The sequence below is a fragment of the Oppia nitens genome, unplaced genomic scaffold (genome assembly GCF_028296485.1).
Source record: "Oppia nitens isolate AA-2021 unplaced genomic scaffold, nextdenovo-longstitch-racon4-pilon3 scaffold7_pilon_pilon_pilon, whole genome shotgun sequence".
Classification (NCBI taxonomy): Eukaryota; Metazoa; Arthropoda; class Arachnida; order Sarcoptiformes; family Oppiidae; genus Oppia; species Oppia nitens.
The window spans coordinates 3,788,413-3,803,799 of record NW_026533251.1 but is presented as its reverse complement, the minus strand read 5'-3'; the positions used below and the strand labels follow the sequence as shown (position 1 = coordinate 3,803,799).

General features: G+C 25.8%; 4 protein-coding genes across 4 annotated transcripts; 2 read left to right on the top strand and 2 right to left on the bottom strand.

Moving 5' to 3' along the window:
• Nucleotides 1–6,441: 6,441 nt before the first annotated feature.
• LOC128963045 (superoxide dismutase [Cu-Zn]-like) lies at nucleotides 6,442–7,136 on the bottom strand. Its single transcript, XM_054309500.1, has one exon. It carries the CDS (start codon nucleotides 7,108–7,110, stop codon nucleotides 6,541–6,543), a length of 570 nt encoding a protein of 189 aa, XP_054165475.1. The 5' UTR covers nucleotides 7,111–7,136; the 3' UTR covers nucleotides 6,442–6,540.
• Nucleotides 7,137–8,234: 1,098 nt separating this feature from the next.
• On the top strand, nucleotides 8,235–10,680 carry LOC128963043 (protein tumorous imaginal discs, mitochondrial-like). Its single transcript, XM_054309498.1, has 7 exons — nucleotides 8,235–8,296; nucleotides 8,429–8,629; nucleotides 8,745–9,135; nucleotides 9,581–9,951; nucleotides 10,040–10,184; nucleotides 10,295–10,389; nucleotides 10,498–10,680. Exons 1-7 carry the CDS (start codon nucleotides 8,257–8,259, stop codon nucleotides 10,632–10,634), a joined length of 1,380 nt encoding a protein of 459 aa, XP_054165473.1. The 5' UTR covers nucleotides 8,235–8,256; the 3' UTR covers nucleotides 10,635–10,680.
• A 284-nt stretch (nucleotides 10,681–10,964) lies between these two features.
• Nucleotides 10,965–11,883, bottom strand: LOC128963046 (uncharacterized). The gene is made up of 2 exons (XM_054309501.1): nucleotides 11,316–11,883; nucleotides 10,965–11,171 (listed from the first exon to the last, which is right to left on the bottom strand). The coding sequence occupies exons 1-2, from the start codon at nucleotides 11,820–11,822 to the stop codon at nucleotides 11,124–11,126; spliced, it is 555 nt and encodes a 184-aa protein (XP_054165476.1). The 5' UTR covers nucleotides 11,823–11,883; the 3' UTR covers nucleotides 10,965–11,123.
• A 1,192-nt stretch (nucleotides 11,884–13,075) lies between these two features.
• On the top strand, nucleotides 13,076–14,179 carry LOC128963044 (sulfotransferase 1E1-like). Its single transcript, XM_054309499.1, has 2 exons — nucleotides 13,076–13,349; nucleotides 13,562–14,179. Exons 1-2 carry the CDS (start codon nucleotides 13,100–13,102, stop codon nucleotides 14,152–14,154), a joined length of 843 nt encoding a protein of 280 aa, XP_054165474.1. The 5' UTR covers nucleotides 13,076–13,099; the 3' UTR covers nucleotides 14,155–14,179.
• Nucleotides 14,180–15,387: the final 1,208 nt, after the last annotated feature.

Genomic DNA, 15,387 nt, shown 5'->3' with positions numbered 1-15,387 from the left:
ACATCCTTATGCATCTATAAAATTGTTTAGTAAATTATTATCCTGGTTATATTATATATTTATTAATAACATATTAAAGTACATTTAGATTTTTGTCATTTAATGTATTTTTTATATTTTATATTATTATTATTACTATTATTATGGCACTGTAAGTAAAAATGATATAGCATTTTGTGATACGATATTATATATTGTACTGTATTTACAGTATAACTATAATATTACAAATTAGTTGGCAAATTAAATGAAACAATTTCATTGTAAACCATTGTTATTAAAAATATATATATATCAATACATATAAACATAACAATTATGATATGTTTCAAACAAAACAAAAAAACTAATTATAGAAAGAGAAACATTTAAATTTGAAAAAATTATTTTATTTAAAGATATTTTATTCGTCAAAAAGCATATATAGTAAGTAACAGATTATATATAATATTATAGCATTTTTTTCAACTATTTTTTAACAACACTACAGTAAAAATATATGCAAAACTATATACCTGTTTTAAATATTAAAAAAATAAATGGTTTTATAAATATGGTTTTTTGAAAACATCAAACATGCATATATTACACTCTAGTATACAATTATTATTATAATTTCAAATTATTATAACACATATGTTCAACATATATATATATACAGTAATAATAACAACAACAATAAAAAACAAAACAAAAATGTTTTCACGTTTATAAGGCTTAATTATCCATGAAATATATATACATTTTTGTTTATATATAGTTATAATTTAGATACTATATTATTAGTATCAAAACATGTTTAACAGCTATTATTATTATTATTATTAGAGTATTATATAATTATAAAATACTGTATATAAAAATTTGTATTACATATTTTGTTACACAAATATAGTATATATATATATATATATATAAATGCTAAATATTTTGTGTGTTAGTGTCTATTAAAAAATAGTACAAATATCATCTATTATTTAGTTTTAGTTTTTTTATTTATAACCAGTTAAGAATGCTAGAAAGCATTTTCAGAAAAAAAACTTGAATAACATTGAAAACCATTAGTTATAGCGGCTATATAATATATAAAAATTAAAAAACTGGTCAAATATACATTATATAAATATTGTCATGTAGAGTATCAATTGACTCGATATGACAAAATAAACAACTATAGTCATGTAGGGTATCAATTGACTAGGTATAACAAAATAAATTCAACTATAGTCATGTAGGGTATCAATTGACTAGGTATAACAAAATAAATTCAACTATAGTCATGTAGGGTATCAATTGACTAGGTATAACAAAATAAATTCAACTTTTGTCATGTGGGGTATCAAATAACTCGGTTTGACAAAATAAACAACTATAGTCATGTAGGGTATCAAATGATTTAGTATAACAAAATAATCATTTATAATTATACTTTTGCCGCTTATACTTATTCTTAATGTTCCCGTAGATATCAAAATTTTAATGCATATTTTTTTATTTTTGTTTTTGATTCTTTATTCAAATCTATAATTAAAAAAAATTCTAAAATTTTTTTATACTTTTGCCGCCATTTTAAAAAAATATGCTGAAATATTATATCATATTTTTGATGCTCTTTACAATTCTAAACGTTAAAATTTTTACCTAATTTTTGTTACTTTGGCCGCCATTTTCTTTATGATCCCGAAGAGATATCAAAATTTTAATGCATATTTCTTATGCTTGTTTTTGATGCTTTATTCAAATCTATACTTTAAAAAAATTTCTTAAATTTTTTTTTACTTTGGCAGCCATTTTGTCCATGTTCCCGAAGAAATATCAAAATTTTAATGCAACCTTTCAATACATTATTAGTAGTCCTCTAACCGAATCTGAAGTCAGAATTTCAAAATTCGCAAAAAAATTGCTACACACACACAAAAAGCTCGTATAGATTTCAGAAAACAAAACTTTTCAAGTTTTTTTTGAAAATATAATAGAAAAATGTATTTATTTATTATACCGGTACTATTAAACAGTTAATATGTTTGCATTAATTTATTTTTATGTTACTATAAACTGGCCTTGACTATATTGTTATATTATTATCATTATTTAGGTTTAATTTAAAAAATTTATTTTAAAAAGCATTTATTATTATTATTATTATACTATTAAATATTTGATTTATAGCTTTTAGTGATGCAATTTCATGTTTGATGGGATGCGTGTCACTGTATATAATATATATGTGTATTAAAAAACTTTTATTATTTATTAATATTATCATTTTATTGTTATTACTATTTTTAAAAAATAAATTTAACAAAAATTAGATCAACTATATGTTAATGTAAACCTATATCCTAGTTAACAAATATACAACAATAGATAACTTATTATTAATAATGATATCATTCAGTGAATATTAAAATAAAATATATAGTTTTTGTTTACAACAAAAATATTATACACATAAATATATATTTATCTAATTATCAATCATTCAGTATTAATATGAAAATAACATTTTTTATGTTTTCATTAACACATAAAAATAAATATATATATATTTTATACTAATCTATAATAATAAATATATGATGTGTTGAAAAACAACTTTCATCATTAAAAATAAATAAAATATTTATATAAAAAAAATATTAAAAACAAAATAATACAAAAATAATATATGAATTATTATTTGAAAATTTAAAATTTGTTGAACCGCTTGCATAATAAATATATTTATATTTTAAATAGTATTTTATCAAAAAACAACAACAATTTTTCCAATAAATCATTTGCAATAATATCATTATTTAATGTCATTTCCTCTAAATAAATATCAATTACAATCTAAACTAAAACAAAAAATAATTATTTTTAAATAAAAACAGTTACAGGATATACTATAAATTTAGCATGTTGATTTCAATTTCAATGGCAATTTATTTTTTTTAATTTTACTATTTAATGGAAACATGTTTTTTCATAAATAAATATTAAAAATATATTTTTAAACACACATATAAAACTGTTTTTTATTACTAAAATACTTTTATTACTATTTTTTTCAATGTTATTAAACTATATATGATATTTTATTATCCTATATATATATACACAAACTATTATATACTATTCAATTTAAGTTAATTTATTAAAAAAATAAATTGAAAATTAAATTGAATTTAAATTGTTTGACTTTAATTTGATAGCAACAGGAAATAAATGTCATATTTTGTTAATCAATTAATTTATGGACTCAATTAATTCTCACAATTGTTATTATGATATATATATATATATATAAAATAAGTATATATATCATACTTTAATAAACATAAATATTAAATTATATATATATATTCTGCAAATATTTATACTGTATATGTGGTATCATATTTTATTTAACACACAATTTGACTGTTATTTTTATGTTTATATGATTTATAGTATTATGTCATTTATCAAAAATTTCAAACAAACAAAAATATGAATAATTAATAAAAATCTTCAATACATACTAATTATCAAAACTGGTTTATATATATATATATATATAAAGATAAGTTTATTTTTATAAAAAAAACAATTAAGTATTTCTTTCAAAAAAACATATGTGTGTTTGTGTTATATACTAACGGTATAAATAAATAATAAAATTAAAAGCAAAAGTACCGTAAATAACAATTAAAAAATAATATAATTATCACTTTGGGATAAATAGCTTACTTTTACTTTAACTTTATAATTTACTAATACTTTATAATAATAATAATAATACAATAACAACTTTATACTGGCATTATTTGTTGTTATTGTTAAAAAAAATTGTATTATGTTTATAAAATTAAGTTAAAATTAATTATCATAAATAAACAATTATTTGTCATAGGCTATAAATTCATAAAAATATATAATTATCTTTTTTAAAAAATAAAAACCCCTAAAATAATTTTTTTTGTAATAAAATTATATTTAGTGAGAATTTATCCTCTATTAGCTTAAAAATAACAATGAATTTACTGTACAATGACTGTAATAAAAATATTATAATTTTTTTTTTAAATTATTGTATAAATTAATGTATAAATTAAATATTATATTTATTAAATAAAAATTATTTTATTATTTTCAAAAAATATAATTTCACTTTTGTTGTTAATTTATGACCGCAGAATATAATACTTAAAATAAAAGTGACAAACAATTGGTTAATGTTTTTATTAGTAATAATAATAATAATAATATATATTTAAAAAACACAATTTAAATATTCAAAAATTTCAATTTGAAATCAAATACAATATTGTAAATCATAGGGAGAGAGACATTTGATTCATGCAATTTGATATTAATTAATGATTATTGTATTGTATTATAAAAATATGTATATATCACTGGTGATCATTCAAGTGATTTCTGATTACTTTTGATTAAAATGCACTGTCGAAGCTTATGGTTTATTATAATATATTTCATCTAGCTCAAATACACTGTTACATATTAATTTTAATTAAGTGGTATATTTTATTTAATATTATATAAAAAAGGTTATTAAATTTGTGTATTATATTTTTTTTTGTTTTTATCTTGGTCAGTAATTATGTTTTTAAGTAAGGGACCGTATAATAATCGTGATATCGCCTGGTATATAGTGTTTGAATTTAAAGTTTAAATTTTAAAATACAGATATTCAATGCTATTTATATTTAAATCTCTCTCTCTCTCTCTCTCTCTCTCTCTCTCTCCCATTCATTCATTGAATGGCACACTCATACAAACACACACACATACAGACAGACACACACACACACACAGATACAGACACACACACACACACAGATACAGACACACACATACACACACACATACACACACACATACATACATACATACATACACACACACACACACACACACACACACACTTCCTCTCGCCTATTATTTAGGACCATTACTTTAAGGTGACCCATAAGTATCTCAACCCCTCCCTTAGTTAAGTTAGTTAAGGGATGTGACATATGAACTACAGGTATAGGTATTTACCTTTTTTTGATAGATATACTAATAATACCAGACATCTGTCGATTATTGTTACCTTATGTCACATAACCATAGATTTTAAACACACAATACTCTTTGTATCAGTGATTTAATACTAAATATATATTTAAGGATATCTACAAAATTTTTACAATATTTATATATAGAAAATTAATATTTAAATTAATTAAAAAAAAGTAAATAATAATAAAAATATTATTTTTAATTCTTTTAAAAAAATATAATACAGTATTCAAAATAATGTTATAGTTATTTATTTGGTTAAAATTTTTAAAAAATTAAATAAAATTAAATAATATTCAATTTGTAACAAATTGTATATATGTTAAATATTTTTGTTGTTGTTGAAAAAACCTACTTGAACATTTTTAAAAATAAAAATCAACAAAACTAATAGCTAACTAATAAGCCCACTCACTCACTCACCCACCCACCCACCCACCCACCTGCCCCCTAACCAACCAGTGTCATCAAACTATACTTTAAAACAACAACACCAACAATATGTCATACATAATACTATACGAGTGCTGTCACAATGATATCTACTTTACCCAATTGGACGACAAACTGGCCGACTATCTGGAAGCCTATCAGGTGACCAACAAATATCTGCCCCACTATAAGTATCACGTACGCAACTATATGGTCAATGTGGTCAACAAGTTGGCCAAAAAAGGCTACCGTGTCTCACATGCGACTGACCATCGGATAATTATGCGTCGCAAATTATCCGGCCACCGGGCCTGGTGGACACATGCACGTATCAAATGGGCCCAATTGACTAATATGATAAGCAATGTTAATTTTCGTCAATATAATTTGTAATATATAAATATATATATTTGTATATGTATTAATTTTTAATAATATTATTTTATTTTATTTTTACTCAAAATATAAATATATTTTAATATATATATATATATATATATATTTATTTAATAACTTAATTATACTGTAAAAATCTCATACATTTTTCTAATTTGTTAATTAGATATTACAGTATTATTATTATTATTTTTGAGTTACTTTTATTTTGTAAAAGACATTTTGTTAACGTAGCTATAATATTAATAAATACATATATGAGAAATATTTTTTTTTTTAAATACAATTTAATATACAATATACTACTAGTATATAGGCGCACACTTATTGTTTAATATGCATAAAATTGTGATAAATTATTTAATTATTTATTTTTTTTATTAATTAATTATAATATTGTATAAATCATATTAATTATAATCAATATTTTATAGTTACATAAATTTTAAAATAAAAATATTAATAACAATGACAATATCATGAATTATATTATTATTATTTATTAAACAAATTGATAATTTATAAAACAATAAATTATATAATTAATTTATACAAAAATTTTTATACAGTATTTTAGTAAAATAAATGAAATCAATTAATTAATTAATAATAATAACAATAATAATAATAATAGTTAGCTCAGGACAGGACTCCTATATATTAGTCATCCCAGGCGACAACACCGCAACCAACAGGACTGCCGGCATTGCCCGTAATAAGCGACTTATTGTTACCGCCCTGACCCAGATCATCCCGGTGCTCGTGAACCAGTATAGCTCGGCCGACAATACTATTATCGCCGTGTAGTTCGACAAACGAGTCGTTAATGTTAACCCGGGCCACACCGTTATCGGCGGCCACTATATTGCCAAAGTCGCCGGTATGCGCGTGCGAACCTCTTGCTCCGTGAGCGGCGTGATGGGCATCAAAATGGCTGCCCGCTTTTTCGCAACCCAACGATATGTCGCCCCATTGGTGTACATGCATACCGTGCTGGCCTTTGGCCAGACCCTCAATCTGGCCTCTGATGTTGACCCGACCGTTTTTGTTTTCCCTGAACCGCAACTCTCCCCTGACTAGTCCACCCGATTTTGGTCCGCCACGTATTAGTACGATGGCGTTGTGTATTTCGTGCACGTGCTGACAGTTGATATACTGGTGCTGATGGTCAATGATGAACAGCACCGGTAACAGTACTGCTAGAGCTAGAAAACTAATAGTAGTGGTCATTATGATTACCAAAAAAAAATAATAAAAATAATAATAATAAATTATTTGTTAGTTTTTTTCCTAATAAAAAAAATATATATATAAATGTTATATTTTAATCAATTAGATTTTAGTAATAAATGATTTATTATAATTAAATGTTATACTGTATAATAAATTAATATGATATGATAGTAGTAGTAGTAGTAATAATATAATATTAAAATAGACATTCATTTTGTAAGAAAATTTTTAATTAATAAATTTTTTTAAACTTATGGGTAATTTGAGGTAATTAAAACTAATTAATTTTACTTTTAAAAAAAATTATATTAAAATAACTGGAACTTTTTTGTTTTTACTTAATTAAAATTGTTAAATAATTTATTTTTTTGAGTGTATATAGATTTTATACATATTAAAAACATTATTTTAAAAATTATATTATACTTATTTTTATTAGTAAATAAATTATTTAAAATTAAAATTACTATTATAAAATCTATTTATTATTATTATTTAAAAAAAATTATTATTATATATATGTTTTTGTTTGTTAAAATAATTTCCAAGTTATAATTTATTATTAATTTGTTAACAATATTAATAATTAGTAAATATTATATTTTGAAATTAAGCGCCTAAAAAATGCTAATGATAAATTTATATTAACGTTATTAATGGTCGTAATTTATTTATTTTTTAAAAATAAAATAATATGTACATTGTACATTGTACAGTTGCACTAAAAAAATTTATTATTTATTTCTATAAAAATTTAATTTTAATTTTTTAAAAAAATATCTATCCAATGTTAATATAAATAAAATTGTTTAATACACTTAATTTAATAAAAATAAAATAAATTATTTATTGAATAAAAAATTATAGCGTGTATTGTATATAATGTGTATTTTATTGTATTAAAAAAATAACGCACGTGCTACCATTAAATAAAAATATAAACATGATACATTTTCAAAAAAACAAACAAAATAAATATATCAACCTAGTTAAGTTATTAAAAAATTATTATTATTAATATAATAATAATTATTATTATTATCATCATTAGTGAAACTAATAGTTATTATTATTACTATTACTTTATAATTAAAATAATAATATATTATAGTATTAATGTTGAAATTAACCGCAAAATTATGTATGAATTGTTGTGTCCAACAATTTCATCGGCAATATAACCGTAAGTGTGTGGGTATGTGTGGGGGAGGGGTAGTTAACACCCACCCCTATCCCCCGATTGAATAACCCATTTCATTATTATTTAATATATAGCATGAATTATAATCACATTTTTTTTTAATTTCTTATTTAGTTAAGTATATCAACAAATATTACGTGTTTTTACTGAACGCGCCGCCGACCAGTCGTTTGCTGCACGTGTCTGGCAGTGGTCTACGGGCGCCCGTCAAAGACTACTACGAGATACTGGGTGTGGCCAGGAATGCCTCGCAAAAGGACATCAAACGGGCCTACTATGAGTTGGCCAAACGCTATCATCCGGACACCAATCACGGTATGGATGCATCCGATGCCCACATTTGTGATGACTGGCCTAACATTTTTCTGACAATATATGACTGACTCTCTCTCTCTCTCTCTCTCTCTCTCTGGTATGACTGGGTGTATAGGCAATAGCGATGCTCAGCAACGGTTTCAGGAGGTGGCCGAAGCCTATACAATACTGTCGGACGACTCTCGTAAGGCCCGATTCGATGCGGAACAGTCGCAACCGGTCGGCGCCCGCGACGATGACTTTGACGGTGTCCGGCGGTCGACATTCAACGAATCGTTTCATTCGACAGTAGACGCTGAGGACATGTTTCGCAAGATTTTCGGCAACTTTAAGGACGAGTTCGGTAAAGTCAAACAAGTATGGGTCGACTTTCCCGAGAATGCCTACGGTTTTACACCGACACAGGAGATACACTGTACGCTAACGTTTCGCGAGGCGGCTCAGGGATGCGATAAAGTGGTCGAAGTCAATGTACAGGACGAGTGCTACAAATGCCAGGGATCGGGGTATGGTATTAGTGGTCACTGACGACCACTGATTGATTGATTGATTGACAGTTAGTTTTGAGATAAATACAGTTAACTATTATTATAAATTTGGTTATTACTTGTAGTTATACTGTATATTATATATTAAAATCTTTAAATTTGTAAATACAGACATCAAGAGAGAGAGAGGAGAGAGAGAGAGAGAGGAGAGAGAGAGAGAGGAGAGAGGGAGAGAGAGAGAGAGAGTATTACGATACCTAATAATTATGATAACTATGTTTAACTAATAATAAAGTAATAGTACTGTAATATTAATTAAATTCAGTTTACCGGTAATAATGATAATTAATATATTGTTTTACGAAAGTTTGTTATTTGTATGACTAAACAGTATATTTAATATCAGTTTTTATTTTGTTTTTATATTAATTTTGTGTTATTTTTTGTGGACACTTTTTTTTAGTGTAGAGCCGGGTCGTTACGCCCAAACCTGTCCTTTCTGTGACGGTGTTGGCTTAGAACAGTTAAAAGGTCAGGCCATGAACTTGAGGACCACTTGTCGCGTTTGTCGGGGCACTGGTCAGTACATCTACTGGAAGTGTACGAATTGTCACGGATTTGGACATGTAATCGATAAGCGTCGACTGATAATACCGGTGCCGGCCGGTGTCGAAGACATGCAGACAATGCGGGTGGAAGTGGAGGGCCAGGAGATGTTCATTACGTTTCATGTGTTGGTCAACAAATACTTTCGACGGGACGGCTACGACGTTCACACCGATGCCAGTGTATCGCTGGCTCAGTCAGTACTCGGCGGTAATATTAAGATTGAAGGTATGATTTGGGTCTCTGTGTGTGTGTTAGTATGTTTGGGAATTGGATTGTAAATATGTTGTCTCTCTGTCTATCTATCTATCTATAGGTGTGCACAGCGACATAAATCTGGACATACAGGCGGGAACCGATTCGCACACTGTTATGAAGTTATCGGGAAAAGGTTTGAAGCGTACCGACGGTCGATTTGGTTACGGCGATCATTACATACATATTAAGATTGAGATTCCCAAGTATGTTGGGTTGGAGGGGGGGGGGTTGTGTGACTCCCAGTGCTCGTCAATTATAATAATTATCTGTTTCTTATTGTTTTTTTTTAATTTGTTTTGTGGTCTAATTGTAGAAAACTGTCACCAAAACAACGACAACTGATGGTGTCGTACGCTGAGCTCGAAGATCATACGCGCGGCACAATTACCGGTGTCGTGAAAAAGACAAGTATTTTTAAAAATTTTTATTTTTTATTTAAAATATAATTTAATGATTAATTACCGCTAATTTAAATAGCAATCACTATATAATAATCGCTTATCTATTTATTTTTAGATATTACTGAAGATACTGATGCCTACTCTGGTCGTGATATTGACAACAATATGACGTCTGATACTACTGTCGTCTCTCCCCTTAAACGTATTGCCAAAAATATTTATAGGCGACTATTTGTTAGAAATACAGCATAGCGTGGATAGACGGGGGGTAGGCTGAGAGGATACGGTAGATAAATTAGGATAGTTATAATATTTTAGGTTATTTAATAAGATTTTATTATATCAATTGTGTAAATAAATAATATGATGATATACTTACTGTTTGTTACTATAATAGTAATTAAAAAAATGTTTATAAAATTCAAGTGAAGTAAATATTTTTTTAAATATAAATTTACCGGTAGTTTTTAAATTAATTTTTTTTTAATATAATTATATTTATTTAGTATAAATTAAAAAAATTTCTGCTTAAAAATCATATTACCGTATATTATAAGATAATATTATAATTTATACTTGTCGGTATTCAAAATTTAGTTTTATTCAATTTTTTTTAATTTGTTAATACAATTTTATATAATACAGTATAATACCGTATATTGTTGTACATGAATTTTTCAATTTACCGATAATATTACCGATAACTTTACACTACAATCAATGTTTGTGTGTATATATAAACTAAGCCGCCTTTCCGTATGCTTTATCAAATGCTGCCTTCAAACAGGCCTACAAAAAAAACAATACAATTATCAATTACAATATATATATATAGTTAAATCTAATTTAAATCAATATCTAGAAAAAATAGTCGCTTAGGTAGTGTAGACTCTCTACAGCACATGTATAACAACAAACAATATCGAGACATACCTTACGGGCCTTCCATTTCTCTCTCCACTGTTCCTTCAGTTTCTTGAGCTCATCGCTATTATCAGCCTTTTCAGGCTCTCCCTCACCCCCACCACCTCCAGCACCGGGACTTCCCTTTTGTTGTCTCATGTGTTGAAAAGCTTCGTGTCGTTTCTTAATACACGACTTGTATTTATCACTACAAACTTTTTGCAACATCGCCTGGTTTTCATGTTTCTGGCACTTGTCGTTGACATCATCGGCCTCTTTGGCGCACTCGTCGGTATCACATTTGGCCATCTCTTCCCTCAGCACATCCAACTTGTCGTCTTTCATGTTGTCCGCCGCACACATACGATCTTTGGCCTCCTTGTCATGGCTAAGGAAAGCCATACCTGATTTACCCATCATTCCCGGTCCGCCTCCTCCTCCTCCGTGTCCATGTCTTCCATGTCCACCATCACCGGCGTTAACTAACTGTCCCAATAGACAGCCGAGTAGTGCAAATAGTAGATATATTTTTTGCATTATTTTCAAAATGAGATAACAATTAATGGGATGCAAATGGGATAAATGGGTTAATTTATATGTATTGTTTGATAAGTATGTGTATCTATACAAATGTGTTTAAATATATATAAATTTAAATTATGTGATACATAATCAATTTTTGTTTAATTATTTATTTAATCAGTTGTTTTTAGTTGTTGGAATTTTTATCATTATCAACGATATAATGACAATAGTGGTACCAATTGATGATTAATTAATTTTGTTTTCTTTAATTTGTACCCAACAATAAAATTATACTATAGTATAAAGTAAACATATTAACAGTGTATATTTAAATTAATTATGTTTGATATATTGTATTGTATTTTATAGATATTTATTGTGTGTGTGTGTGTGTATGTATGTATGTATATATATATATATATATATATATATATATATATGTGTGTGTGTAATGATTATACCGGTAAATGTAAATGTAAATTTAATTTATGAAATAAATCATATATTTAGTGCAATACTACAAAAATTAATTGATAAACAATTGAATCTATTTTTATTCTTAAAAAATAAAATATTTTAATTGACAATAATTTTTTTTAGTATTTTTTATAATTTTTTATTATATTATTTTCCTTTTATATAGATTGTTAATTAATATAAATAGTATTTTAATTTTGTCTAAAAACTAAATTTAGTAGATTAATTTACAGTGAAAAAAACAATAACAAAATAATTACAAGTTTAGCATTGAAAAACAAAATCACAAATAATTCAACAAATAATTCATATAAATAACTAATTTTATTTATATATGTATATAAATTTATTTATGTAGTTTAGTTCAGTTAATAAGTTATTAATATAATTTTTCAATACATATACAGTACTTAAACATATACACTATTACTGTATTTAAATACTAACAATGAAAATACTGTACTAAATTGCATACTAAAAAAATACAGTACATTATTACATGGCAAAAAAATGTAATGTAAAAAATGAGTATAATTAATAGTAATATTTAATAAAATAATAATTATTATTATTCATAAAATATCACACGTAAACACACATATGTTATTACAAACATAGTTTTATATATATAAATATATTAATATAATATATATACATACAATATTAACACAGTATATATATATATAAACATTTATATATAGTGTAGATATTTAATAATAACACAAATAAAACAAATATTTTATTATTGAAATAAAAAAACTTATTTTACGAAATATTTTATTAATTAATTATTTTTTTTGGTGGTAAATAACATGGCATTTATATCGAAAACAAATAGTGGCCTAAAATTTCCCATATTTTACCCGGATGAATCAATTGACTATGCCCTCAGATACGAACCCAAAAATACCGATATTTTTGTGATAACATATCCCAAGTGCGGCACCCAATGGTGCCGACAAATTGTTAGCCTGATTGTTAACAACGGGGTCAGGTATGCCAACGATCGGCTATTGGATGTATTGGAGTACAGTGGCCAAGAGTATCGATACGATAATTTAGGTAGGAGCTATACTATCACCAACAACAACAAAAATAAATAAATAATAAAAATATTTTTTAATACTATAGTTTAAAAAAAATTATATATTTATGTATTGTTTTATTTTATTTTTTTATACAATTATTGATGATATTTATATAAAAAAAATAATTAATATATTTTTGTTATTTAAAAACAACTGATTCATTATATTATATTATATATTAAATAGTTATCGACAGACTGACCACAAGCACCGTTGTGTCCACCCATTTGCCCATACAGTTGTTGCCGTACACATGCGGGTCGGACACCAAATATATATGTGTATTGCGTAATCCCAAGGATGTAGTAGTGGCCTATTATCATCAACTGTGCGATCAGTGTATGTTTGCCGGTACTGTACACGAATTTGTCGACCTATGGCTCGATGGTAGGGCACCGTATGGCGACTATTTTGAATACTGTCGACTCTATTGGCAACAACAGTATGTTTGGCCAACAAATATGTTGTGCCTGATCTACGAACATATGACCTACAATTTGCGGCCGTATATAATGAAAATTGCCGAACTATTGGGCGATAGTTATGTAAATCGGTTGACCACTAGCGAGCCGGCACTGATCGATACGATTATCGAAAAGTCGACGACCGGTTATATTAGGCATACACTGTCGGGTATGCGTCTGAGGAAGAGTATTGTCGGCCACTGGCGAACACATCTCAACCAAACAGATAGCTATGCTATCGATAAAAAAGTTGACGAAGTCTGGACGGGAACCGGTTTGGAGCGACTGTGGGAACGGGAGATGAAATTTTTATAGTTTGCTTAGACTAGACTAACACAAACAACTGCAACAAAATTATAGATAAAAACATTATACATATAGTATTATAATTACAATTTTTTGTGGTCATTATATTTTAAAAAAATATTTTTTATATACTCTAGTTTTTTAGTAATAGTTTTTAGTTTGTTTATAATAATCAACTAATATTATAAATGTTATATTAAATGTTGTATAGTATTAAAGTTTAGAGATTTTATTTGTTTGTGTGAAAACATTTTATTGAATAAAATTGTTGAAATATAGATAAAAATAAATAAATAGTTAATAAAAAAAATATTGTGTAATTATAATTTTTGTGATAATGTTAAATTTTATTATGACCATGCGCATAAAATAATTTAAACTTTGCGCCTCAATAAAATTGTATAATACAATACATGTTATAATACTATTATAATAATAATTGTATTGATCGACAACAACTTTTTTATTTAAAAAAACTACATAATTGGTTATATTATATGATATACAAATATATTCATAATTATACCCTATTGTCATATTATATAAATATATATCAATTAAATTAAGTACATTATAAAGTATATACAATAATTGACATATTTAGCATATATTTATATATCTACAGTAATGCCATATAATTAAACAATTAAATATTATATATAAATTTATTGTTTTTTCTAGCAATTAATTTTAGCTTATTTTTTCTAAATACTACTTAATAAGTACAGTAATAGTAATACTACTGTATTTTACGGGGGGGGGGGAACATATATTTGATAAATACGGTATATATTAGGTTAGGGTATAATAGGTTGGGCTCAAAAAATACCGGTGCAATACTGTCATATAATGTAAAATAATGGACAACGGTGTCAGCACTTGCCCTAGACATATATCAATATATACCATACTTTAGCTACCAGTGCGCTTCCATGCATTTTCATCAATAGCAGTAGAGTTACCAAAAAAAAAATTCTACTATATATCGATATATAATTTTATTTTCTACTAAAGAATATATTCTATAGAGACTAAAATTTATTAGTTTTATTTGTTGGTACAAAAATGCATTTAAAAAAATAATAATTAAATTTTTAAATTTTTATTTTTTCAAAATTGAAAACTAAACTAGTTAAAAAAAATTCAATTATAGTCATATAGACATACAGTATATACAATATATATATATATATATATATATTAAAATACATACAGAATATTCTCTATGTTCCGCATGCTATC

Bases quoted from the DNA above. Each gene is read 5' to 3' on its own strand.
- LOC128963044 (XM_054309499.1), top strand. From the start codon at position 13,100: ATGGCATTTATATCGAAAACAAATAGTGGCCTAAAATTTCCCATATTT. The intron at 13,350-13,561 runs GTAGGAGCTATA...TATATTAAATAG, and splicing joins GTATCGATACGATAATTTAG to TTATCGACAGACTGACCACA.
- LOC128963045 (XM_054309500.1), bottom strand. From the start codon at position 7,110: ATGACCACTACTATTAGTTTTCTAGCTCTAGCAGTACTGTTACCGGTG.
- LOC128963046 (XM_054309501.1), bottom strand. From the start codon at position 11,822: ATGCAAAAAATATATCTACTATTTGCACTACTCGGCTGTCTATTGGGA. The intron at 11,172-11,315 runs GTATGTCTCGAT...TTTTTTTTGTAG, and splicing joins AGAAATGGAAGGCCCGTAAG to GCCTGTTTGAAGGCAGCATT.
- LOC128963043 (XM_054309498.1), top strand. From the start codon at position 8,257: ATGAATTGTTGTGTCCAACAATTTCATCGGCAATATAACC. The intron at 8,630-8,744 runs GTATGGATGCAT...CTGGGTGTATAG, and splicing joins TCATCCGGACACCAATCACG to GCAATAGCGATGCTCAGCAA. The intron at 10,390-10,497 runs GTATTTTTAAAA...ATTTATTTTTAG, and splicing joins CGGTGTCGTGAAAAAGACAA to ATATTACTGAAGATACTGAT.